We start from the raw sequence: 27769 nt of genomic DNA, 5'->3' as shown, positions 1-27769 counted from the left end.
TCCCTCTGTGAGTAAATCTAAAGTGACTTGAGCTTTATGTCGACAATATGAATTGATTTGAATATTTGTGTTTCTTGCAGCTCCTTCAGATATGATTTAATTTGTCTAATTTTTGTATCTGTTTGAAAAGACCACATTTTGTGCATTATTTAATGTTTGCCCTTCAAACTACACTAACTTCAAATTATAAATCAGATGTTACATTTTCACAGTTACTCTTTAAGTTACTCTTACTTGAGTAGTCTTTTTCCCAATTGCTTTTTCACTCTTATTTGAGTAATTTTCTGAGATCACTACTTTGTAATTGTACTTGAGTAATATTATTTTTGAAGTAACATTACTCTTACTTGAGTACAATGTTTGAATACTTTCTCCCAGCTCTGTCCTGATGTCCATGGTGCATCTTCCATAGACTGTATGTCTATGTATTCGTCTCTATTGTGTCTCTCCTCTCTGACCTTCTCTCTCTTTTCTCCTTGCCCTCTCCTTTCTTTTTCTTTCTCTCTCTCTCCTCACTGACCTCCTCTCTCTCTCTCTCTCTCTCTCTCTCTCTCTCGCTCCTCCTTGACCTCCCCCTCTCTCTCCTCATTGCCCTCTCCTTTCTCTCCTTTCTCTCCTCTCCCACAGATCACAGTGTGCTCTGGTACATTTCACAGTGGGTTTATTCAGTTGGATCATTGGGACGACGTCAGAGCCACAGACTGTGCAGACGAGGCGGTACATTCACATAGTGTACACATAGGACAACTGAATCACACAATACATACATGTGTACATACATGTGTACATACATGTGTACATACTGTACATGTACATACAAGTGTACATACATGTACATGTGTACATACAAGTGTACTTGTGTACATTCATGTGTACATAGAAGTGTACAAACATGTGTACATAGTTGTACATACATGTGTACATACATGTGTACATACATGTGTACATACATGTGTACATACATGTGTACATGTGCATAGCCTTAACAGGAACAAACTAAAGTCTCAGGTCAATAATAATGTCATGCTCTGAGTGCACAGTACCACTTTGTACAAATACCTTTAAGTATATCTCATATTGTTAAAGGGAAAGCATTCTTGACAGCCACAGATTTCACAGTCAAAATAATATACAAGAGAATATTGTGGGGTGTTTTTTTTACATTATTTCCAGATACAGTGATTGGTGATTCTGCATTAAAGCTGGGGTAACTACTTTCTTATAATGAAAAGTGAAAATGGATGTTTACTGTCTGCATCTAAAAGATGAAGAATTTAAATGAACCCAGAGTATACAACACAACGGATGAGTTTTAAAGTGGGACTAAACTAAAAGAAGGAGTGGAGGGTGGGTCTGGAGGACTAACAGGTTTAATGGGGAGGTGGAGGGGCAGGGCTGGGAGGACTAAAGGGGAGAGTGAGGGGGAGGAGCGGTGGGATCTGGACCTTTGTTGGACTGTTTGATTGGTCTGACAGCCTGCAGCCAAGTGCCGTTGAAATGTTGTAGCCATTTGCAGCACGCTCTTAGACCACAAAGCAGCGACTTAACTTCGTTGAAATGTAAGGCCCTGTGATTTTAATTTATTCTGGTCAATATAAATTCTCTTTACACAGTTTAGCAGCAAAACTCGTGAACCCCAGCTTTAACACAAAATAAGTTTGTGCTAAGAGTGGGACGTTACAGCAGGTAGAAGAAAACATCTGCCTCGTGTTGTCCCTCACTCCAGATCTCCCTGCTCCGGGCTCATACTGTCCATCTCCTGCTCCTCTCTCTGGACCTCTTTGGTATTCACCGGGCTCTGGTTCAGGCTCCTGGGGCTGGCCGCGTGGCGCTTGCCCCTGCAGCACTGCCTCAGTCCAGCCCTGAAGGACGGGGAGTAGAAGCCGTAGATGAGCGGGTCCAGGCAGGAGTTGAGGTTCCCGAAGACGAAGAGGCTGTGGTGGATGTACTCCGGGGTGTAGTCCAGGACGGAGGGCTGGAACCAGTACCACACGCCCAGCAGATAGTATGGGGTCCAGCAGAGGACAAAGGACAGCACGATCACCACGCTCATCTTCACCGTCTTCATCCTCGCTTTAGGGATCATGTCTGTGCCCGAGCGACGCAAGCTCCATTCTCCAGCTGCAACAACAAGGACAATGTGTAAACGGTCTCTCTGTGGACTTTTACTGAGACTCAGGTGGAACCACTGGACTCCGAGGGGTTTTCTTAAGGACAAAATTCAGCTTTATCTTCTCATTAAAGAGGAGGTATTTTACTTCTATGGGGTGTGAACTGTGAGTCATATTTAGCATAATCGTTCAGGCCCCGGGTGCTCTAAACACCTTTGAACATCTATCTCCTATTTATAACTCCACCTCAAACCTAAATCTACACAAGGAAAATTACGGGGCAAATATGTGTGAGAGCACCCATTAGGGGCCTGAATGATCACACAGACATGTCAGAACTCTCAGGTGGAGTTTGCCGTGTAACTGTCAGACTGCAGATGTGTTGACCTGGTTAATGGTTAATATCTCCGTCATTACTGGGCCTATCCACATGAAACACAAACTGGCACAGAGTTCAATGTTTTCTGTTAGTGTAAAGTGTAAAAAGTCGAACGATTTTTTCACAATATCCTCGGACAGTTTATTCAAATCCAAAGGCAGGATTGCTGTCAGTTCAAAGGAGTTTAAGGCACGAAATTAAAGCGGGTCTATTACACTTGTATGAGGTTTTCATTATTAATTCATTACACATTACCTAAATAACACATGACACACAATCAGCATGCATCCTGCTAATGAAGCTACTGCACCAGGTTTGTGAAGTCATAGTGTATTGTTTCGTATCATGTTTTTTTTTTTTTTATTTATGAAAAATTACCGTACAGACTCGCACTCTTGCTAACCGTAAGGAGGGTTCTAATAGGCCCCGGGAGAGTTTGCTAAATTACTCAAACATGCATGGATGTCGTCTAAAATGTCTTCAGGTGTATTTTTGATGAGGGAACAACATTATAACATGGTAGAAAGTTCAAATAATAAAATAATAATCATGTTAAACATTTGTAGATTTTGGATAGTTCAAAAACAGTAAATCTCCTACATGCTCTGGGGGTGTGATGCTAACTGTAGGCTCTGCTCTGTCTGAAGCTCTGTACCTCAGATTAGACTTTAATCTGAGCTTTATTTTATCACAATCTGACCAGAAATAAATGACTTAGTTGGAACTACAACAGGTGAGGTTGTGCTGTTAAACAAGTCTCTCACACATAAAATTACAGTCATAAACTAGCTAGCATTAGCCAACAGTTTTTCAGTTTGTCACTCTCACCTTTTTTGTTGAAAATCAAACTCCTAAACAGGACCATGGATGCTCGGATTACTCACAGGCTCCTGTAAATGTGCACTTTAAATCCATTTTGAGTTTTCAGACAATCTTAAAACTTTTTGGCAGCATTGCTAATAGGACTCCCTAAATGTTCATGGCATTTCGTTACAGGACAGGACAAGTGTTCCATATCCCAAAGCCCTAAACATCACCAAATTAATTGTTCCTGAACCTATCCCTAATCCTAACCATATTCTTAACCTGATAATGAAATAATATATGGGTCAAATTAAACTGAATTAAATAACTAACTAAATAAATAAATAAACCCCCGTAATGAAATGTCAAACATATAGGGAATCTCATGCGTGCACAGAAATCCATGTAGAACACCCCCCAGCCTGATAGAACATAGAACATGAACAGAACATTTTACCAATAAAACGTATAAATATAAATTAAGGGTGACGTCACCCACAGCGTTCAGCTCCAGTCAAATTAAGCTCATCGAGGCTAGAGCAGTTATAGGGAACAATTCAGAGCCGTATTCCATATTTGGAAATCTGACTGCGAGTATCATGGCAACCAAAGAGCCAATCTGGATTGAGGCTGTCAATCAAAACTGTTGCTAAAGCTAGCAGGAGCAACCTCTGGGAAAGAAGGCGCCCGATTTACCTGTTATTAATGTTCATATCTTGATTTACAGACACAATAGTGAAATAAAAATGTCAGGATCATGTAGAGCAGGTTAATACGAACATTTTAAGAGCAAAATGACTGAAATGACCATACCTTTGTGGACGGTTGCCTGGCGCTGGATGTGCAGGAGGATGCAGCTGTAGCACCACACCATGACCACCAGGGGGCAGACGTAGAGCGTGCTGAAGTGGAACATGTTGTAGAGCGTTTCCTGCCAGCGGCGCGAGAAGCTGCCGTGAGTGGCACATTGTGTGAAGTCCACGTCCACCGCCTTACTCAGCCGGAAGAGAAAGAGCTACGGACAGACAGAGGAGGGAGGAGGAGGGAGGAGGAGGGAGGAGGAGGGAGGAGAGCAGAGAGGAGGAGGGAGGACAGCAGAGAGGAGGAGGGAGGAGGAGGAGGGAGGAGTGAGGAGAGCAGAGAGGAGGAGGAAGGAGGAGTGAGGAGAGCAGAGAGGAGGAGGGAGGAGGAGGAGAGAGGACAGCAGAGAGGAGGAGGGAGGAGGAGGAGGGAGGAGTGAGGAGAGCAGAGAGGAGGAGGAAGGAGGAGTGAGGAGAGCAGAGAGGAGGAGGGAGGACAGCAGAGAGGAGGAGGGAGGAGGAGGAGGGAGGAGTGAGGAGAGCAGAGAGGAGGAGGGAGGAGGAGGAGTGAGGAGAGCAGAGAGGAGGAGGAAGGAGGAGTGAGGAGAGCAGAGAGGAGGAGGGAGGACAGCAGAGAGGAGGAGGGAGGAGGAGGAGGGAGGAGTGAGGAGAGCAGAGAGGAGGAGGGAGGAGGAGGAGTGAGGACAGCAGAGAGGAGGAGGGAGGAGGAGTGAGGAGAGCAGAGAGGAGGAGGGAGGAGGAGGAGTGAGGAGGGAGGACAGCAGAGAGGAGGAGGGAGGAGGAGGAGAGAGGAGAGCAGAGAGGAGGAGGGAGGAGGGGAGGAGGAGTGAGGAGAGCAGAGAGGAGGAGGGAGGAGGAGGAGGGAGGAGGAGTGAGAAGAGCAGAGAGGAGGAGGGAGGAGGAGGAGGGAGGAGGAGTGAGGACAGAAGAGAGGAGGAGGGGGAGGAGGAGGGGGAGGAGGAGGGGGAGGAGGAGTGAGGAGAGCAGAGAGGAGGAAGGAGCAGGAGGAGGGAGGACAGCAGAGAGGAGGAGGGGGAGGAGGAGTGAGGAGAGCAGAGAGGAGGACGGGGAGGAGGAGGGAGGAGAGGAGGGGGGAGGAAGAGGAGGGGGAGGAGGAGGGAGGAGAGGAGGGGGGAGGAAGAGGAGGGAGGAGGAGGAGGGAGGAGTGAGGAGAGCAGAGAGGAGGAGGGATGAGGAGGAGGGAGGACAGCAGAGAGGAGGAGGGGGAGGAGGAGTGAGGAGAGCAGAGAGGAGGAGGGAGGAGGGGAGGAGGAAGGAGGAGGAGTGAGGAGAGCAGAGAGGAGGAGGAGGAGGAGGAGGGAGGAGGAGTGAGGACAGCAGAGAGGAGGAGGGAGGAGAGAGGAGAGCATAGAGGAGGAAGGAGGAGAAGGAGGGAGAAGGAGTGAGGACAGCAGAGAGGAGGAGGGGGAGGAGGAGTGAGAAGAGCAGAGAGAAGGAGGGAGGAAGAGGAGGGAGGAGGAGTGAGGACAGAAGAGAGGAGGAGGGGGAGGAGGAGTGAGGAGAGCAGAGAGGAGGAGGGAGGAGGAGGGAGGAGTGAGGAGAGCAGAGAGGAGGAAGGAGGAGGACAGCAGAGAGGAGGAGGGGGAGGAGGAGGGAGGACAGCAGAGAGGAGGAGGGGGAGGAGGAGTGAGGAGAGCAGAGAGGAGGAGGAGGGGGAGGAGGAGTGAGGAGAGCAGAGAGGAGGAGGGAGGAGGAGGAGGGGATGAGGAGGGAGGAGGAGTGAGGAGAGAGGAGGAGAGCAGAGAGGAGGGGGGAGGAGGAAGGAGGAGAGGAGAAGAGGGGAGGAGAGAAGAGTGGAGGAGAGCAGAGAGGAGGAGGGAGTAGAGAAGAAGAGAGGAGAAGAGGGGAGAAAAGAGGAGGAGAAAAGAGGAGAGGAGAGAGAAGAAAAGAGGAGGAGCAGAATGGAAAAAAAGGAGAAGGAAACAGAAGGGGAAGAGAGGAGAGGAGAGAAGTTGGAGGAGAAGATAGGGAAAAGAGAAAGAGAGGAGTAAAGAGGAGAGTAAAGGAGGGAGATAGGAGGAGAGCAGAAAGAAGGAGAGAAGAGGAGGGGAGAGCAAGGAGGAGGAGAAAGGAGGAGCAGAGAGCAAAGGAGAGTAGAGGAGAAGGGAGGAGAGCAGAGGAGATGAGGAGAGAGGAGGAGAAGAGGGGACGAGAGCAGAAAAGCATTGAACCTTCAAATGCTCTTTCACCCCATCCTCTGTTTTGATGTTTTTGATGAGTCCTGTCACGTCCCTGCCGTGACCAGCAGAGGGCGTTTCAGAGCCGCAGAGCTGTGCTCCAGTGCTGCAGGTGAGTGTTTTAATCAGAGAGGAATTTGCCCCTGCTGTGCTCCACGCTAATGCTAATGCTCTGCGCTAATGCTAATGCTCCACAGGGTCCCACGAGGAATGTAGCGGGGCCGGACATAGGCTCTGGTCCTCTCGCTGGGGACTGCGACACGCTTCCAGGGGACATTAGAGGAAGCACTAATGAATTTTGGATGATTCATACACGACGTCGCACCAGATGAGTTGAGTTCATCTTAAGATATTAACAAGAGGCAGTGGAAAATTCCATGGTACCGTTTGCACTACAAAATAGGCTCTCGTACTAGCTAAGAAAACATAAAATAAATAATAAAAATTCGAATTGATAAAATAAAGATTTTTTTTTTCAGTTTGTGGTGTTGTTTTAAAAATGTATTATGCCTCAAAATTAGCCTTAGCGTTAGCATTGAGACACAAACACCTCACTCTCTAAACACAGACGCATCCTCTGGTCAAGTATTCATTTTATTTATGTATTTTTTAACATGTCATTTTAGCGTGACTCTGCAAAAACCTCATAGAGATAAAACTGGACAGGAAGTAGTGATGCTAACAGTGAGGTTACTGTGCGCTGGTGTGCACAGAGGCTATTGACTCTTGTGAGCTTATTTTTTTTTAGCCATAGTTTAGTTATAATGTTGTTACGTCATCAAAAACACACCTGGAGTTGAGTTTTGTTTCATTCACACATGTCTGAGTAACCGTACATCATTCGTCCGTCTATGTCTCCAAAGTTAAAAATGCTCTGTTCCACCTTGTGATGTCATGAAGTGGTAGTTTTCAAGTTTACAGCTCCTTTTACCTTTAGTTCAGTAGAGATCGGAAATTCCAGGACTGAAATTATCCAAACGATTCTAGCGAACATGTATGGAGTTTGAAAACACAGTGGAGCACTTCCTGTATTACCACATGACATCACAAGATGGAACAGAGTGTTTTCTGTTTAAGATAAGAACAGGATTTGTGTGAATGAAACAAAACTCCAGGTATGTTTTATATGTATGTTTTATAACAGAGAGAATATAGTGTAGTATGAGCCCTTTAAGTGTCACAACACAAATATTGGGTCCTTGTTTAAGGTTTACAGAAATGGGCACAAAGTTCAACAATTCTCTCTCAACTCAAATGAAGTAAGGTGAATTTTATAATTAAAAAGTTGTAGCATTATACAAAAATGTTCCACAGTATTGCATTAAACTTAAACATGATTTGTTCAATTGCAGGTATTTTTATTGCTCAAAGACAGAGATTTTGAACGAGCTCACAAGTCCACAGACCTGATCTGTAGCCTGATGGAGTTGTCTGCTTGTCTCCATGGAGATGGATAAGTTTAATGTTATACTGTGGCACATTAAAGGCAATTATATTACAACCCTTCACCAGAAAAGTGACTTCATACACCTTTAACGTGGTAAGTGTGTAAAGTGACGACCTTGTCAACCTGAGTATTTTCTGTTTGGACCTCGGCACAGACCCCTGCCCTCCACCTGAGATCATGAAGCGTCTGCAGGGACAGAGCAGCCCCTCCTCAGATTAAACAGACCTAGAGACTAGAGGTGTGTTGCTATGGAAACAAAGTGCTGGAGCTACACCCTTTCAGGCTCTCTCCTCGCCTTCTCTCCTGTGTCCTTCACTCCCTCCTTACGTCTCATTCATATGTTTTATTCATAATGCTGCATGTATCATATGACAGTGACAGTGATGTGTTTGTCCGGGTTTTACAGCGGATAAAATCACAGCACACTTCAGTCTGAAGAGATTTTCTGTTCCAAGAACTACCACAGACTGGACCCCTTATGGCAGTGAGTGAAACGCTTCATTTGTGCCTAAGGGACACAGCAGAGGACCCCTATCATGACCTCACTGCAGCACTGCACCTCAGGCTGTGCCAAGGACCAAAATGTGACTCCTCCCCTCCACACATCCAGACCCTGCACTGGTTCACGCTGTTGCCTCCAGCGAGCCTTCACACAGGACTTTGATCAGAGCAGAGTTACCTGTGGTGTGGCCAGCACCACGCTGAGCGCCCAGGCGGCGGCGAGCATGCGGCGGTTGCGTTGGTGCGCACTGAGCGCGTGCAGAGGGCGCAGGATGGCGTGCTGCCGGTCCAGACTGATGACAATGACCACGTGCGCAGACGCGTGCATGCACAGCAGCTTCAGGAAACACAGCAGTTTGCACAGGACAGCGCCCCCTCTCCACTGCACCGTGATGTTCCACGCCGCATCCATGGGCATGACCAACAGCGCCCCCATGAGGTGGGCCACGGCCAGGCTGAGCAGCAGGGGGCGCAGGTGAGAGGCCAGGCCGCGTGTGCGCCACACGCTCACCAGCACACACATGTTGCTGAGACCAGCAAACACACACAGCACCAGTGTGGCCACCACACGACACTGCGCCGCCACTGTGAACTCAGGCACCACCCACCCATGATCAGGCCCCGCCCTCTCTGAGCTGTTCACGTGTGTGCTCCCGGTGGGTGTGGTCAGGAGCGGCGTGGTCACCTGAGGCAGGGCCAGGAGGTCACCTGACATCTGTAACACACAGCGGACAGTGAGGAAAGTGTTACAGTGAAGCTGAGGTTATGAATAAAGAACCCATCTCCCTCTGGAGTCCATTCCCCCATTATCCTCCCCTGTCCCATCACTGATCCCCCCTGTCCAGGCAGTACAGGGTGAGCCCCAACGCTGAAACCAAACCTAACCAAAGTCCAGTCAAACACTTGTCCCTTTGCCCCTGTCATCTACTTCTCTGACTGTCCATTTGTCCACCTGTCCTATATCCTGCCCTCTGGTCTATTGTTCACCTCTTCCCTGTTTGTGTGTGTTGTCCCCTGTCTCCATGTCCTCTTGTCCACATGTGCAAGTCCTCTTTTGTGGCCCTGACACTGAGATAAGGCGCTCAATGAAATCAACAAAAGCGTTTCCATGGTGACAGGTCCCTCCACAGAGGGGGACTTAAGCCGACACTATCTCTGTCCTCTGCCCTGACCTTCATCAGATAAGAGGCTGTGGACACTTAGTCCTGTCTCACATCGTGCCTGTCCTCCTGTCCCTCTGTCCAGATGTCCTGCAGCCCCCTCCTCTTCATCACCTGTCTACCTGTGTGCTGCTTGTCACAGGAGGATCATACTCTGTTACTTTGACTTAAGTTCATTTATGAGGTAACTTTTCAATCGCTGTCCACCTCACCAGTGTCCCCCTGTCCCTGTCTCTCTGTCCACTAATCCATCTGTATAGATATCCATCTGATACCTGTCCCCCCGTCCACCTGTTGACTTGTCTCAGTTTCCCTGTCCGCTTGTTCACCTGTCCCCCTGTCCCCCTGTCTTCATTTAATCGAGCAGAACGTAGCAAACCAAAGCCTTCATGACCTCTCGCTGATAAATGACTAACAGAGGCCAGTAATAGATTGTACATCCTGTTGTCATGACAACAGAGGACAGAGCATTAGCGGGGAGGTGGACTATTAGCAGGTTCGACTTCTTCGCTTGTGTTAACTGGATAAGAGCCAGAGAGAGAGCGAAGTGGATATGCATCTCTGACATACATATTAATTACTGTACTTAAAATTACATTTATTTTTCAATGTTTGCATTATTTAAAGAAGCACTACGTAACTTTTCTACAGTGGCGAAAGAAGTACTCAATATTGTTACTGAAGTAAAATTACAGATACTGGAGCGAGATACTTCATACAAAAAAAAAAGTAAAAGTATTCCATAAATAATCTACTTAAATAAAAGTATTAAAATATCTGTTTAAAAATGTGGTTAAAGAGTACAAAGTAAAAGTATTTCACACCGATTTTGAGATCTTAAACAATGAGAAAAATGTAGTGGAGTACAAAATACAGATACCTGCACTTATATTTATTAAAGTAAAAAGTATCAACTTAAAAATGTACTCAAGTAAAGTACAGATACCTCAAATTTAAATGCGGCTTTTCATCCATAACAGCACCTGATACAGTTGTCAAAAGTATCAAAAATCAGATACTAATCAACACTAAAACTAGTATCGAAACTAGATACTCTTTTGAACAGGTATCAATACTAAAACGTCACATTCATAGGACAGAAATGAACCTTTCCTGAATATCTTTACAATGATGTCTCTCTGTATCTTTCACAAGTATAAGACACATAGACTATTATACTCCCATGGACCATTATGAACCTACTGGACACTGAGGGAGTACACAGATAAAAGAAAGTAAACAACTATTTAATGCGTAACTGTCATGGTATTGGAATTAGTATTGAGTATCGAGTCTATTCCTTAGTATCGAAATCGAGTTCACGTTTACATTTTCTTGAGTACTGTTGTTATAAAAGTCCACTGTCCTCGTGGCTGCAGCCGTGCGCGTCATAGTAGATGTTTTCTTTTATCACAAACGACAACTGGCTGTGCTTCGGCTAAAAATAGTCCCTGTGCTGCAACCTGAGAACACCCCCCTCCCCTCACCCTTCAGCACAAATACAATTTTTTCTCCCCATTTTTTCCAATAAATAAAAGTCAAAATTTTAAAACATTTTTTTTTCTGATTTCTGTGACATAGATATATTAAAACATTAAACGACTGAAAACAACAATGTATTTATTTGCTGGTTATGTGACTAAAAAGGTTAAGTTGGTATCTCCATGTGTCTATAGTTACAACACAAAGAAGAAGTATCAAAGTGTAGACTTTGCTGTTACTATAAAACAATACTACAGAGTCAAAATAAAAGTGTTAAATACATACATATCCCCACACCTCTCCTTCACTCCCTCCCCCCATAGAACTGTCCTGCAATACTTCAATGTCAGGTTTACTACAAAGCCGCTATAAATAGAACAGCATCAGGTGAAAGAGAGACGTCCGGTAATACATGCATTAGTCCTGGTTTAGACCTGGTTTAGACCTGGTTTAGTCCTGGTTTAGTCCTTATTTTGTTCTGGTTTAGTCCTTGTTTAATCCTAATTAGACTTGGTAGTTTCCAAGTTCAGATCCGGTTTAGTTTTGGTTTAGTTTAGTCCTGGTTTAGTCCTGCTGTAGTCTTGGTTTAGTCCTGGTTTAGTCCTGGTTTATTCCTGGTTTAGTCCTGGTTTAGTCCCGGTTTAGTCCTGGTTTATTCCTGGTTTAGTCCTGGTTTAGTCCCAGTTTAGTCCTGGTTTAGTCCCAGTTTAGTCCCAGTTTAGTCCCGGTTTAGTCTTGGTTTAGTCCCGGTTTAGTCTTGGTTTAGTCCCGGTTTAGTTCAGCTTTAGTCCCGGTTTAGTCCTGATGCAGTCTTGGCTTAGTCCTGGCTCAGTCCTGGTTTAGTCCTGGTTTAGTCCTGATTTAGTCCTGGATTAGTCCTTATTTTGTTCTGGTTTAGTCCTTGTTTAATCCTAATTAGACTTGGTAGTTTCCAAGTTCAGATCCGGTTTAGTTTTGGTTTAGTTTAGTCCTGGTTTAGTCCTGCTGTAGTCATGGTTTAGTCCTGGTTTAGTCCTGGTTTATTCCTGGTTTAGTCCTGGTTTAGTCCCGGTTTAGTCCTGGTTTATTCCTGGTTTAGTCCTGGTTTAGTCCCAGTTTAGTCCTGGTTTAGTCCCAGTTTAGTCCCAGTTTAGTCCCGGTTTAGTCTTGGTTTAGTCCCGGTTTAGTCTTGGTTTAGTCCCGGTTTAGTTCAGCTTTAGTCCCGGTTTAGTCCTGATGCAGTCTTGGCTTAGTCCTGGCTCAGTCCTGGTTTAGTCCTGGTTTAGTCTTGGCTTAGTCTTGGTTTAGTCTCAGTTTAGTACCGGTTTAGTCTTGGGTTAGTCCTGGTTTACTCCTGGTTCAGTCCCAGTTTAGTCCTGGTTTAGTCCTGGTTTAGTCTTGGTTTAGTCCCGGTTTAGTCCTGGTTTAGTCCTGCTTTAGTTCTGGTTTAGTCCTAGTTTAGTCTTGGTTTAGTACTGGTTTAGTCTTGGTTTAGTTCTGGTTCAGTCCTGGTTTAGTCCTGATTTAGTCCTGGTTCAGTCCTGGTTTACTCCTGGTTCAGTCCTGGTTCAGTCCCGGTTTAGTCCCAGTTTAGTCCTAGTTTAGTCCCGGTTCAGACCTGGTTCAGTCCTGGTTCAGTCCTGGTTTAGTCCTGGTTCAGTCCTAGTTTAGTCCTGATTTAGTCCTGATTTAGTCCTGGTTTACTCCTGGTTCAGTCCTGGTTCAGTCCCGGTTTAGTCCCAGTTCAGTCCTGGTTCAGTCCTGGTTCAGACCTGGTTCAGTCCTGGTTCAGTCCTGGTTCAGTCCTGGTTCAGTCCTGGTTCAGTCCTGGTTTAGTCCTGGTTACTGGACACTCACACACGCACAGTCCTGGTTCAGTCCTGGTTCAGTCCTGGTTTAGTCCTGGTTCAGTCCTGGTTTAGTCCTGGTTTAGTCCTGGTTTAGTTCATAGTTTTACCTGCTCAGTGGCTCAGCTCACACGTGCGGCTCATGTCCTCGTCTGGATGGACAGACTCAGGCGTCTTCAGAACGTCCAGGAGAAGATCTGGACTCACTGGATCTCAGGAGCAGAAACAGTGAACCTGCCGTGGAAACACCTGCTTCTGCAGTGAGGCAGAGGGAGGGATGGGTGGAGCTTACACCAGAGCAAAGGAAGAGAGAAGGAGAGTGGGGGACGAGGGAGAGGAGAGAGGGAGAAGAGAGGAAGAGGAGAGAGATGGACAAGAGGAGCGAGATAGAGAGGAGGAGAGAGGGAGAAGAGAGGAAGAAGAGAGAGATGGAGAAGAGAGGAGGAAGGGAGAGATGGAGAAGAGGAGAGAGATGGAAAAGAAGAGAGAAATGGAGAGAAGGAGAGGAGAGACAGATGAAGGTTCAGCCTCACGCTGCAGGACAGTGCACAGCAGAGTGAGATGTGCTGATGAAGCAACACAGCACAGGTCTGCATTTCCTCTGGAAAAACAGGACTAAACCAGGACTAAACCAGGACTAAACCAGGACTAAACCAGGACTAAACCAGGACTAAACCAGGACTAAATCAAGACCAAATTAGGACTGAAACAGAACTAGACCAGGATAGAGCGAGAACTATGACAGGACTAAACCAGAACTATGCCAGGACTAAATCAAGTCTGAATCTGGAAGGACATAATAAACATTCAACTATGTCTATGAAACCGTACGTACCTGATACAGTCACACTCAGCCACAGAGAGCGCGGGTCTGCGGAGAGAAGAGCATGAGGACAGCGCCCTCTGCTGCGCACTGCACCCAATTACACTGAGAGGCACCGCGCTGGAGCGGGCCCACGGAGCTTTTCTATTTGTCTGTTTATCTTTCTATGTAGAGCCAGAGTACAAACTGCGCCCCTAGTGGAGGAAGGGGTCACGCATGGGGCGAATGTGAGTGTGGGGCCAGACAGGGTCCAATACAGCAGGGTGTGTCTGAGTATGTCCTTAGACCAGCCCCTGTAGCTCCCATTTCAGTCTAGTTCAGGTCCTCGCTTTTAGGAAGTCTCTTTTTAGTGTCTCTGTGAGTTTTTGGGAGTTGATTGGTGCAGGAGAAGAGGAAGCATGTGGACACAGTCAGCTGTTAGTGACTCAGGACATGCAGTGCGTCCTATGTCTCACTATCCCTGCCTCTGCGTCTCCACATCCGTCCCCGGTCCCTCTGCCTCCCTGTCTTTGTGTCTCCAGCTTGTCCCTCCGTGTCCCCTGGTCCCTCTGTGTCCCTCTCTGTCCTCAGTAGGAGCATGGTTCTGTGGGTGTGGGCTACAGTTCTCCTCCTCTCATCAGCATCAGGTCAGTACACTCTTGTTCACTTTCAGCAGAGAAGGTCAGACAAGACAATAGTTGGTAGTAGTTTTAGTAAATAAATTTAGTAAGTAAACACTAAAACACAAGTATAAGTCAGATGTATCCATGCAATCCAAGTGGAAATGCAAATTGTCCATCTACAGGGCGTTTGATATTGAATTTAAAGGCTTGAAATTGACAAACAAGGGCAGACATGTTGTTTTCAAAGCAATGCTAATAAAATATATATTCACCTGTGACGTTCTTTACCTGTCCCTGCCTCCCACATGTCTCCCACTGAACAGGAGCGTCCCACAACTGCTGTTCATCTAAGTGGGTTTTTACGCGTTTGTCCCACGTCCTAAAGACTGCCCCATGTCCTAAACACTGTCTCATGTCCTAACGACTGTCTCATGTCCTAAAGACTCTCTCATATCCTAAAGACTCTCTCATGTCCTAAAGACCTCCCCATGTGCTAAAGACCGCCTCATATCCTAAAGACCTCCCCATGTCCTAAAGACTTCCTCATGTCCTAAAGACTGTCTCATGTCCTAACGACTGTCTCATGTCCTAAAGACTCTCATATCCTAAAGACCTCCCTATGTCCTAAAGACCTCCCCTTGTGCTAAAGACCGCCTCATGTCCTAAAGACCTATCCATGTCCTAAAGACTTCCTCATGTCCTAAAGACCGCCCCATGTGCTAAAGACTTGCACATGTCCTAAAGACTGTCTCATATTGTAAAGACTCTCTCATGTCCTAAAGACTGTCTCATATCGTAAAGACTCTCTCGTGTCCTAAAGACTGTCTCATATCGTAAAGACTCTCTCGTGTCCTAAAGTGGAGACTGTGGGGTTCAGTCATATAGAGGGATCTAACTATAAGAAATAATCCTAGTGGTATTTTGTTAATTGTTTTGTGGAATGTACAGACTCTAAAATATAAATGTGGCATTGTTAAAGCAGACCTACTGCAGTTGTGTCGCTCTGTAATTATAGTCTATGACACCCGTGGATCATTATGTCATAATTTGCACATTTTAAATCACAATAGTCATCTAAAATGACCAGCCAGTAGTTGCTATTGTTTTTTCTTCACAGAACACAGAATCCTGCGTGTATCACTTAAGAAAATAAAATTGGAGAACAAAATGAGTAAGGAGCAGTGGGCGTGTACAGTGGAGGTGAAAATGAGAGTAAATGATGAGGGAAAATTACTATAACATGGTGAAAAGTCAATTTTGCATAATAGGTCCACTTTAAATTTAAAACTAGTAACTATATTTCAACCTATATTTGGTTAAAAAATATATATATAATTTACACTGGAAATAATCATTTGTCCAACTGAATAATTGACTAAAATATTGTTTAATTGCAGGCGTAGCTTTAAAGCTTTAACCCAGGCCTTGTGCAGTTCTTGCAGGTGATGATGGCTGGGCTCTAGTGGTCCAAGCGGAGGTCAGAGCTATGGAGGGCTACCCCGTGGTCCTGCCCTGCTCCTTCAGCCACCCCCTGCACTCCCATCATGCCTCGCTGCAGGTGAGCTGGAGGCGTGGCCACGGGGCTGACTCCACCCTGGTGTTCCACTGTGTGAGCCGGAGCGGAGCAGAGGGCTGTGAGGCCGCGCTGCACCAGGACCAGAGGTGAGACGCCACGAGTTCAAGAAAAACAAACTGCCCCGATCACACAATCCAATTGATACTTGCAGTGACATCACGCTGGGAGTGTTCTACATGTATCTCTATGGCGGAATGTTCAGCAGTTACCATGGTGACACAATGCACACATTAGCAAACACTGTCAAAAAATGGCTAAGATAAACTCCAGAAAAAATACGAAATGGACAACACATTCAGGAGTGTTTGATTAATTGGTTCGTGGTGTTTGATTTTCAACAAAACGGTGAGTGTGACTGACTGAAAAACTGTCTCTAGTCTAAGTCTAACTAGAGTGACAGAGCCTCAGACAGAGCAGGGCCTAAAGCTAGCATCACCCCCACAGAATGTAGATGACATCAGCTGCAAAGTGTCAATAGGCCTTTAAACTGCGCATGCTCCACTTTCTTCATTCATCAAAATCTCAAATGTTAAGTAAAAAATTTAAGATACAAATTTACAAGTTTAAAAACTGCTCAGTGTGCCAGCCAGTCAGCCACAAGAGCAGCCAACCATGGAACTATGTAGTTTTTCTGGTTAAGGATAAAGCAGGTGTTTGTCTCCATGATGCGTTATTGGCAACAAGCACGCAGCCACTTGGTCAAGGTCAGGTCTGTGGAGAGGCGACCCTGCTCACAGTAAGAATGCAGGATTTTCAAGGTATTTTTGTATCATAAAAACTTTTAAAATGATATTACAATGAAACAAACTGTCAGAGCTCAGTACATTCGATTTTGTGGCCATACCTGCTTGGCAAAGTCAGATCTCAGACGATAAATAGGAAACACCAGGTGCCACAGCGGAACAGTAGCGCCTCTAGTGCAAACTGTCATTGTGTCCTTAGGCAAGACACTTAAGCACATGACATGGCAGCCTCTGTGTCGAAATTATGTGTTTGTGTTACCCTCTTACTGCACTGTGGTCAGCGAGTGAGTTCTCTGTTGTGTTTGAGCGCAGGTACCGTCTGGAAGGAAACCCACGAGAACACGATCTGTCCCTGCGCATCAACGGCGCCACCCTACAGGACAGCGGCCGCTACTACTGCCAGGTGGAAATCCAGGGCAAGGAGCACAGCGACAAGATGGGAACCAGAGTGAGGGTCGAAGGTGAGGACGGTTTATACAGGGGCTGTCCAAAGTGTTAGTGCTAGTGTTGTCATGATACTGAAATACTGAAAATACTAAAATTTAAAAAAAAACCAATAGACTCGATACTTGATACTGATTCCAACACAACAATGATCTAGTTTAGTGTGAGTATCTAGTTTCAATACTTGCTTCGGTATTGATTAGTATCTGATTTCCGATACTTCGATACTGAAATAGTCCTGTTATAGACCTGGTTTAGTTCTGGTGGGACTCGTAAAGCCCTGGTGGTACTTGATATGAAGAGTTTGAGTCATTGTTCAGTGGTGGATGAAGAAATGCTGTTATTTAAGTAAAATTACAAATACTGGAGCAAAAAAATACCTAAGTAAAAGTAAAAGTATCACCTAAAAAAATCGATTTAAGACCTGTTTAAAAATGTACTTAAGGAGTAAAAAAAGTATTTCTCACAGATTTTGAAGTTTTATAAAGCTTCAAATGTAGTGACTTTGATAAAGATTTGTGCTGAATTTTGCTCAACAGAAACAAGTGAATCGATATTTTTTTCCCATCTGTTTTTATTTGTATATTTTTATTTGTTCAAATTATGAACGTTTTAAAAAATAAACCCTCAGCCTTTTCAGCAGGTCTCAGACAATAATGAAAATACTTTTACTTTTCAACCCTGTTCAAAAACGTAGTGGAGTAGAAAGTACAGATACTGCTCTCAAACCTTTAGTTCAGTACAGATGGGTAATTCCAGGAGCACTTCCTGTATTACCACATGACATCACAAGGTGGAACAGAGTGTTTTCAGTCTGAGAGAAGAATCAACCTAAATATCCTGGATTTGTGTGTTAAACATGTATGAATGAAAACCAAAAAAATGCAACTCCAGGTCTGTTTGTGATGAGGAAACAACATTATAACAGAGATCAGAAAATTGTGTAATATAGGCCCTTTATTTACACTACTTTACTATTTTTACTCTGTTACTTTCCACCACCGCCCAAGTCTGATGATTGTCCCGTCTGCCTGCAGCTCCTCCAAAGATCCTGTCTGTGACTCTGGAGGGCAGCTCTGACTCTGGGTACAGCGCAGTGTGCCGGGTGCAGGGCTCTCCGCTCCCAGACGTGCAGTGGCTGAACCCAGAGGTGTTGCTGCAGGGTTCCGGGGCCGCGGCTCTCACAGAGGGACCGCACTACCGCACGGAGGGCCGGCTGCGGGACGTCCAACCACACGCCCACTACACCTGCGCAGCCACCAACCCTCTGGGACGCGACCAGGCCACGCTCTACTTCCTCCAGCCCGTCCCGATCTGTGCCGGGGGCGTGGAGCCGCTCACCCTGCTCCTGTCGCTCACCCTGGGGTCAAAGGTCGTGCTGCTGCTGGGGGCGGGGCTGTGGATGGTGAGCAGAGGGGCCGTGCAGCGTCCCCGGTGGTGCAGGTGGAGATGAGTTCGGCTCTGGCTGGTTTCACGTTTCTATTTGTGCTTATTTGTGTTGTTTTAAAGGTTTTATATTACGCAAAACTGACTCATGTGAGATTAACCATGTTAGAATGTTGTTATCTCGTCATAAACTTATCTGGAGTTGTGTTTTGTTTCATTCACACATGTTTGAGTAACCCCAGATTATGTTTGTCTACATCTCCGAAGCTCAAAATGCTCTGTTCCACCTTGTGATGTCATGAAGTGGTAGTTTTAATGTTATGTTTAGCCTCAATTTAACTGCTTTACTCTACAAAACACTACAAAAACCTTACATCTGAACCTTTTTTAACCTTTTTTGTTCACTTGAGATTGCCACAGAAAGTCTCCAAAGTCTCCTAAAATCAAACAACAACGAATGAGGCTAAAACAATAGCTGTAGCTTTAAAGTTTAGCAATTCCAGGGCTGATTCTCGTGAAGGTGTATGGAGTTTAAAAACACAGCGGAGCACTTCCTGTATTGCCGCGTGACAGGTGGAACAGAGTGTTTAACATGGAGGGTTTGTGAATGAAACAAAACACAACTCCAGGTCTATTTTCGATGAAGAATACAGCAGTACAACGTCGACCAAACATCCGCGTAATATAAGACCTTTAATTCTGATCTTTGTACATTTAAAGTGAAGTATTTAGTAGTAGTAGTAGTGTAGTAGGTCTACAGTGTATTGAGGTACACTAGTGTTTATTCCCTGGACACTTATGAGAGGAACATGATGTTTTTTTAAGTGTATTTATAGCTGTATTCATGATCTCTGCAGTTGCTTTGGCGCTGGGCCCGGTCTAAACATGTGTACAGTGTGTGCTCGTGTGTGTGACTTTATATTGTATATCTCAAACATCTATAACCTAAACTACAACCATAAACTCTATATGAAATAAAATGTTCATATTGTGCTGCTGGCTCCGTCACTTATTGATACTTTGCTGTTTTACATGTATCTCTATGGTGAAATGTTCAGCAGTTACCATGGAGACACAATGCGCACATTAGCAATCACTGTTAAAAAGGTTTTGAAATAGTCTGAAAACTCAAGGAAAAAACACAAAATGGATTTAAAGGACACATTTTCAGGAGTCTGTTGTTTTGTTGTTTGTTCCTGTTTAGTACTTTCATTTTCAACACAAAGGTGGGAGTGACCAACTAAAAAACTGTTTGGCTAATGCTAGCTAATTTGTGACCGTAATTATATGTGTGAGAGACTTGATTTAACCGCACAAATCAGCTCATCTGTCGCTGTTTCAGTTCTTTCTCGTCAGATTGTGTTAAGATAAAGCTCTTATTAAAGTGTAACGGCTTCTGACAGAGTTGTGCCTCCAGTTAGCATCACACCCCCAGACGCTCTCAACCTCTATATTGTGCAAAATTGACTCTTGTGAGCTTTAAGTTGTGTTAGAATTCAGTCACACACGCTTAAGTTAATCCTGCGTTATTAGTCTGTACATCTCCAACGCTCAAAACGCTCTGTTCCACCTTGTGATGTCATGAAGTGGTAGTTTTCAAGTTAACAGCTCCTTTTACCTTTAGCTCAGAGGAGATCGCTAACTCCAAAGCTGAAATGATCCAAATGCTCGCAGTGAAGGTGTGCGGAGTTTAAAATCACAAACCTGTATCACCGCATGATGACATCACAAGGTGGAACAGATTGTTTTCAGTTTTAGAGAAGAACTCAGCCTAAATATGCAGGATTTGTGTGTTAAACGTGTGAATGAAACAAAACATAACCCCCGGTGTGTTTGTGATGAGGAAACAACATTATAACGGATCAGAAAATAGCGTGATATGTGCGCTTTAAGATCACAGACACAAAGGGGAAAGTCAGACTCTTCAAAAGCAGCATGTTGTAATGCTTCTTCTCCTCCACAAGATGGAGCTCTGTGAGAGTAAATCTGATTCTCACTCGCTCCTCACACGCCGTAGAGCCACAGAGGAAGACTGAACGTAGGCTTTAACATAAATATCTATGCATAAGCCTTTATTATTACTCTGTTTGTACCTCCGAGGCTCAAAATGCTCTGTTCCACCTTGTGATGTCATGAAGTGGTAGTTTTCAAGTGAACAGCTCCTTTTACCTTTGCTTCAGTAGAGATTGGAAATTACATGGCTGAAATGATCTGAATATTTCTAGTCAATGTGTGTGGAGTTTTAAAAACACAACGGAGCACTTCCTGTATTACCACATGATGACATCACAAGGTAGAACAGAGTGTTTTCTGTTTGAGAGAAGGTGCTCAGCCTAAATCAGCAGGGTTAAAAATGTGTGAATGAAACAAAACAGAACTCCAGGTGTGTTTGTGATGAGGGAAAAACACCTGTGCCTTTCTGTGCAGAGTTTGCATGTTCTCCCTGTGTCCAGAGATGGTCGGTAACTTTGAGTAAATTTACTGCAGATTTTGAGGACTTGCGTTGCATTTTAGTTGAGTACTTTTTACTTTGACTCCTCTACATTTTAAAAGTCAAATATAATACTTGCTTTAATCTGTTTTAGGACTAATATCTGCAAGTCTAACGAGCCCGGAATTTGCTTTTTATTGCTTTTTTGAGATAGTAAAAACAAAATGTAGGCTCACGTAGAAGGCTCAAAGTTATCATTTACAACAAGGTTACTTTCATTACTTCAATCATTTCTAAAGCAAATACTTCAGTACTTTAACCTAAGTCATAATTGGACAGTGCTACTTTTACTCGTGTAGGAGTAAGATTTGAGCAAGTGGATCTTTACTTTAACCCAAGTAGTAAAATGCAGTACTGTGACCCCGTCTGCCTGGGTCTGTGTGGGCTCCTCTGGTTTCCCTCGTCAACCCAAAACACGCACCGTGGGTCAAATCCTCTAGTTGAAGTCGTCCTGACCAAGACTAGATCTAGAGATGGGTCCCACTGCGCCTGATGCTCCTGAAGAATGGGTCAAATGCAAAAGACAAATCATTTTCCTACGGGGACTATAAAGTGTACCTTAAACTGGACATTTAAGAGCTATGTTATATGTGTTTCTTCTCATTTTGTATGCAACTTCTCCTTCTGCTGATCAGGCGCTTTTAAAACTGCAGCAAGATTTTAATGAAATCCAAAACTCCCTCATAAATCTTAAGCTGTTTTTGAATGCAAGTAAAACTAAGTCAACACTTATAAATATCTTGGGTTTTGGCTTGATGAAAACTTGTCCTTTAAAAAACATATCTCAGAATTATGTAATAGCTTAAAATCTAAATGATCATTTTATTACAGAAACAAATATTGTATCCCAATGAGTTACAGAAAAGAAGTAGTGCAAGCAACCTTCCTATCTGTACTGGATTATGAGGATGTGGTGTATGTGCAGACTTCAGCCTCTGCTTTGAAACCGTTGGATCCACTATTTTACTCCGCCCTTCGTTTTGTTACAGGTGATGGATTTGAAACTCATCACTGTGTCTCTATGAAAAAGTAGGTTGTCCATCACTGTCTGTTAGAAGAGAACAGCACTGCATTAAGTTTATCTATAAGGGATTACTTCAAAAACTGCCAGAATCCCTCACCTGCTTGTTAATTATTGATACCGGAACATTTAACACCAGATCACATGATGCATAAGACTAAGGACGAGCCAGAACTGAGATGGGAAAGAGGCTTTTGGGTGTTTTGCTTCACAAAAATGGAATATGCTCCAAGGAAAAGCAAAACACACGTTGGTGATACAATTGCAATTTAATAATCTGATAACAAACTTTTATACACACACCTGCACTTGTTATTGATGTTTTGTATGGACTTATTTGTTTTGATTGTTTTTTCGGTTTGTGTTGTATTTTAAACAGGGCACCCATGAAAAAGAGAGTCCAAGTGGGTCTCATTGGGTCCCCCCTGTATAAATAAAGATAAATAAAATAAATAAATAAATAAAATTGACCCTCTGAAGTTGTATTTGGAGTGATTTGTGCATATTCGAGTGATCTTTAATTATTTTCAAGATGCTATTTTGACAGTCACCCTCGTTTTCAATGTCCCACGTCCCCCGTTTCACACGCCCACCGCTACAAACACACTTCATTCTTCAATTTTATGTTGTTAATCGGTGATACTCGTAGGATTTGGAAGCATCGTGTAGTTATTCTGGCGCAAATGAAACAAATCCCCCTGCCGCCTGCTGTGGGCCGACAGCAGACGGAGCTTTGTTGTTTGCAAAGATGTCAGCTCCCGTTGGTTTTGGATGAATATTCCGATTTAAAATGTGGAAATTATAATGTAAAGATCCAGGCGTGTCATAGATTTTAACTACAGAGCACACACAAGCACAATATGTCTGCTTTAACCTGAGCGCGTTTCATTTAAAAACAAAAGCTTGAAAGAAGTTAAATGAAGTTAAAGTTGAAGTTAAAAGTTAAATAAAGTGGATTCCTCACCAAAAATGTCACGTAGTCCAACTTTAAATCAGAGCTATTCTGCAAAACTTGTTATATAAAACCATTTTATAGTCTCATTTAAGTTTTTTCATTTATTTTTTTTATTTTTCAAGCACATATATCAAGTACACTTAAAGCACATTTCACAAACTTGTTCGTGTTTAAGCTCGAAAAGGAGTGGGAAGAAGAAAACTTATTAAATCCCACCCCTGTCTTCCATTAGGACATAAATTAAAAGCGTCGTTTAAGCTTCCTATTCAGCTGAAAAAAAGAAAAAAAGAAAGAAAAAAAGAATACTTATATACCTCTATACATACGTAAATATACACACATATATATAATACACACATACAAGTACATACACATAGACTCATTCAATTCATGACAGTAAACGCAGTAAAAGGTCAAATATGAGGTCACATGAAAAACATTCCAACCATGAGAAGAACAAGAAAACAGCAATGGAAAAGAAACAATGAGCATAAAGTAGAACCAACACTGACACAGAGAACGTGCAGTGTGACTTTATATTTAAACTGACCTCTCTAATATTTTTACAAGGTCCGGATATTTTAATAATTTGGACTGGATAAAAAAGATTGTGAGTATAATCTAGAAAATAATCCACACTGCTCGTTTTTGCAGTAATAATAATGGCTTAGTGGAGCATTGATAATTGTTGTATTTCAGCACAATACGTGAAATAAGTTAGAACCAGTGAGTACGGATAATGTACGGAGAGCCTCGTCATCAAGATATTATTTTGCTTTATTTATAATTGAGAGGCTCTTGGCTATTTTAGTTTTTATCTGCCGGATGTGGCCTTTCCTTTCCATGATCATTCTCTGTCCATAATTACTCCTAGGAATTTATTCTCAAACACATTTTCAATTTGTACACCCTCGATATTTATTTGTAACTCTGGGGTAGTATTTAGAGTGATTAATGTTTGAGTACTGCTCTGTTCCACCTTGTGATTCATTCATTAAGTGGTAGTTTTAAAGTTATAACAGATTTTTTTTAAACCTCAATTCAACTGTTTAAACATAATTTTTTAGTTTTAGCTTTTGTTCGGTTCAAATTGCCACAGAAAGTCTGCGATTTTACACAACAAATATGTGTACGTTCAAAGTGAAAGTGGCGCTGATTGTGCTGTACGACGTCACCGGTCCGGTCCACGGCGGTGAACCCGGGGCTGATGGGAGCTGTGACGTCTTGAGTGGGATTTGAATGGGAAATTGTTCACATTGGACTATTCATTATGTGGCTGAGAGCAGAGAGAGAGAGAGAGAGTGTTGTGAATACTGCTGCAGGTGTGACAGGCCTGACCTGCGGCTCATCTGTGTGTGTGTGACCCCTGCTCGTTCTGGCCCTCACACGGGCTCCCGGGGGCCCGCCACAGCTCTGCGTGTGTGTGTGCGTGTGTGTGTGTGGAGAGCTTGTGTGCATGTATGGGAAACACAGAGGAAGTGTTGGTGCAGAAAATCTCCCCTTGACCCCTGGCCCCCCAATAGGCCCAATACACCCCCCCTCCCTCACCCCCCTCATCTCTCACACACACACACACACACACACAGATATACACACATGCACACACGCACACACAGAGACTCACACACGCACACACGTAACAAAAAACACTAAACACCACAGGCACGGCCACCGCAATTTGTCCGATTTCACAGCTGACTGGAACTCTGAGATCCTGACAGCAGAGTGAGAGAGGGCAATGAGAGGAGAGGAGAGCGGAGGGGAGGATGGAGAGGAGAGAGAGAAAGAGAGGGCAATGAGAGGAGAGGGGAGGATGGAGAGGAGAGAGAGAGAGAGAAAGAGAGGGCAATGAGAGGAGAGGAGAGGGGAGGATGGAGAGGAGAGAGAGAAAGAGAGGGCAATGAGAGGAGAGGAGAGCGGAGGGGAGGATGGAGAAAGAAGAGAGGGACAGAGAGAGAGACAGAGAGAGAGAGAGAGAGAGAGAGAGAGAGAGATCTTCTGAGATCCCGACAGCGGAGTGAGAGAGGGAAATGAGAGGAGAGCAGAGGGGAGGATGAAGAGGAGAGAGAGAAAGAGAGGGCAATGAGAGGAGAGGGGAGGATGAAGAGGAGAGAGAAAGAGAGGGGAGGATAAAGAGGAGAGAGAGAAAGAGAGGGCAATGAGAGGAGAGGAGAAAGAAGAGAGGGACAGAGAGAGAGAGAAAGAGACAGAGAGAGAGCAACTCAGAGATCCTGACAGCAGAGTGAGAGAGGGCAATGAGAGGAGAGGAGAGGGGAGGATGAAGAGGAGAGAGAGAAAGAGAGGGCAATGAGAGGAGAGGAGAGCGGAGGGGAGGATGGAGAAAGAAGAGAGGGACAGAGAGAGAGAGGGTGAGAGAGACAGAGAGAAAGACAGAGACAGAGCAACTCAGAGATCCTGACAGCAGAGTGAGAGAGGGCAATGAGAGGAGAGGAGAGGGGAGGATGGAGAGGAGAGAGAGAAAGAGAGGGCAATGAGAGGAGAGGAGAGGGGAGGATGGAGAGGAGAGAGAGAAAGAGAGGGCAATGAGAGGAGAGGAGAGGGGAGGATGGAGAGGAGAGAGAGAAAGAGAGGGCAATGAGAGGAGAGGAGAGGGGAGGATGGAGAGGAGAGAGAGAAAGAGAGGGCAATGAGAGGAGAGGAGAGGGGAGGATGAAGAGGAGAGAGAGAAAGAGAGGGCAATGAGAGGAGAGGAGAGCGGAGGGGAGGATGGAGAAAGAAGAGAGGGACAGAGAGAGAGACAGAGAGAGAGAGAGAGAGAGAGATCTTCTGAGATCCCGACAGCGGAGTGAGAGAGGGAAATGAGAGGAGATGAGAGGGGAGGATGAAGAGGAGAGAGAAAGAGAGGGGAGGATAAAGAGGAGAGAGAGAAAGAGAGGGCAATGAGAGGAGAGGAGAGGGGAGGATGGAGAGGAGAGAGAGAAGAGAGGGCAATGAGAGAAGAGGACAGCGGAGGGGAGGATGGAGAAAGAAGAGAAGGACAGAGAGAGAGAGAGACAGAGAGAGAGAGAGAGAGATCTTCTGAGATCCCAACAGCGGAGTGAGAGAGGGCAATGAGAGGAGAGGAGAGGGGAAGATGAAGAGGAGAGAGAGAAAGAGAGGGCAATGAGAGGAGAGGACAGTGGAGGGGAGGATGGAGAAAGAAGAGAAGGACAGAGAGAGAGAGACAGAGAGAAAGACTTTGACTTTAACAATACATTTATTTTGTTAAAAAACACAATCACACATCCATATTCCAGCCCCTCCTACAGGTGCAGGGTTAACTGCCCCTCCCTCACTGAACACAGCGCCCTCCTCACTGTCCACACTGCCTCAAAATCCTCCACCTGCTCCACCAGTTTACTGTACGTAAACTCAAGTTTGAGCCGTGCCCCCACCAGTCTCTTTAACAGGAGCTCCGGGTCTGTGCAGCCTGAGCCGACCATGTGGTTCCTCCGGGTGAGCCACACGCTCATCTTAGCCTGGCCTAGGATAAAGTTTATTAAAACAACAGTTCTACGATTGGCCACAGAAAACTTGGGTCCAAACACAAAGAGTTCCCGGGTGAGTGTTTGTCCCAGAGTCTGCAACCAGCGTCCCACGAGACTGAGGAGGGGGACCAGCCGAGGACAAGACAACCACAGATGTTCAAGTGTCTCTTCTTCTTGGCAGAAGGCACAGTGTCTGTCTGATCTTGGGTCAAAGTGAGCCACATGTCTGTTTGTAGTCATGGCCCCATGCACCACCTGCCACTGAAGATCCGCACAGCGTTTCTCCACAGGAGGGTGGTACAGGGACCTCCAGCAGCCTCGTGGAGAAGAACCTGGGGCCAACACACCTGACCACCTGGACTCTGGGACACCGAACAGCTCGGCTCTGTGGAAGACTTTGATGCATAGAATATAGAGGTCCTTCTTCTTTACTGCAGACATCTCTGGGAGGACAGGGGAGTCAAACAATAGCAAGCCGTTGTTGTTCTGTGGTCCTCCAGCGCCCCGCACACACAGCAAAGGAAAGGGTCCTGTCTGGACAGGTGGAGATTGTCCATAGAGCCCCAGTATCTCTCTGAAGTGCACAGGGAGTCCATGCTGCACGTCCCACAGCAGCTTCTGCAGCACCCGTTCAGACCTCACCCCGGTCTCCTGGCTCAGGGCTGTCTTTTCTGGACCACAAGATAGAGGGCAGAGTGAGTATCATAGACTGTAAAGTGCAAACAGTGAAAGACTCTCCCACTTGTGTCTTGGATCGTAAAAGTTTCCTGGGTCTGGCCTGTTCTCAGATTTGTGAAGGGCTTCTCTTGCACTGCAGCACCTCTTTCCCGCCTTCTACAAAAGGGGGAGTCTGATTGCAGCAGTATAGACTCAGGTGTGGTGCTCAGGGTCAGTGCTACACGCCATTTCAAGTACTCCCTGGGGGGCTCCACTTTACAAGAATTGACCACTCAGACCTACAGTGGCCCATGTCTTTTAAGGAGCCAGGGTGACAAGGTGTTACAAAAAGGGAGGAAAGATCCAAGAACAGGGCAGGTGAGATGGCCGATGTAGTTCTGCGGTCACTACGAGAGACCGCCTTTCCTGGAGCTATGGGGACGGGTAATTTTGGGGTGACAAGGACACTCCTCTGTCTGCAGCGAGGATTCTACTGCTGCTAACTGAGGAGGGATGTGGAGAACTACCGCGCGGGGCCTCTGTGACCGGTGCACATCTCACAAAGGGTCCATCGACAGGTCTTCGGCTGGCTGCCCCATGGAAAGGGTAGGGATCAATGTTCTTGGTCCTTTGCCCTTGACGGAGAAGGGTAACCGATGGACTACTTTACTAAAAGGCCTGAGGCTGAGACTATAGTGAGTGCCTCAGTGACAGGCATGTATGTAGGTTTGGGGTCCCAGAAGCAATACACACAGACAAAGGACAGAACTTGATGTGAAGGTTCTATTGGTCAGTTAATGGTCTGTTTTGGAGACTGGTTCTAGAAATTGAGGTTGCTGTTGTTTTGCTCTTTT

The 27769-nt window shown here is 45.1% G+C and overlaps 2 protein-coding genes across 2 annotated transcripts; one reads left to right on the top strand and one right to left on the bottom strand.

Moving 5' to 3' along the window:
* Positions 1-646: 646 nt before the first annotated feature.
* LOC117383645 (gonadotropin-releasing hormone II receptor-like) lies at positions 647-12991 on the bottom strand. Its single transcript, XM_033980842.2, has 4 exons — positions 12840-12991; positions 8440-8976; positions 4108-4309; positions 647-2121 (listed from the first exon to the last, which is right to left on the bottom strand). Exons 2-4 carry the CDS (start codon positions 8974-8976, stop codon positions 1718-1720), a joined length of 1143 nt encoding a protein of 380 aa, XP_033836733.2. The 5' UTR covers positions 12840-12991; the 3' UTR covers positions 647-1717.
* Positions 12992-14106: 1115 nt separating this feature from the next.
* Positions 14107-18370, top strand: si:dkey-11p23.7 (V-set and Ig domain-containing protein). Its single transcript, XM_055227747.1, has 4 exons — positions 14107-14178; positions 15588-15816; positions 16786-16934; positions 17955-18370. Exons 1-4 carry the CDS (start codon positions 14130-14132, stop codon positions 18368-18370), a joined length of 843 nt encoding a protein of 280 aa, XP_055083722.1. The 5' UTR covers positions 14107-14129.
* Positions 18371-27769: the final 9399 nt, after the last annotated feature.

This window comes from Periophthalmus magnuspinnatus, chromosome 16, assembly GCF_009829125.3.
Source record: "Periophthalmus magnuspinnatus isolate fPerMag1 chromosome 16, fPerMag1.2.pri, whole genome shotgun sequence".
Lineage (NCBI taxonomy): Eukaryota > Metazoa > Chordata > Actinopteri > Gobiiformes > Gobiidae > Periophthalmus > Periophthalmus magnuspinnatus.
Note: the sequence above shows the minus strand (reverse complement) of the source record. Positions and strands in the feature narration are given on the sequence as shown.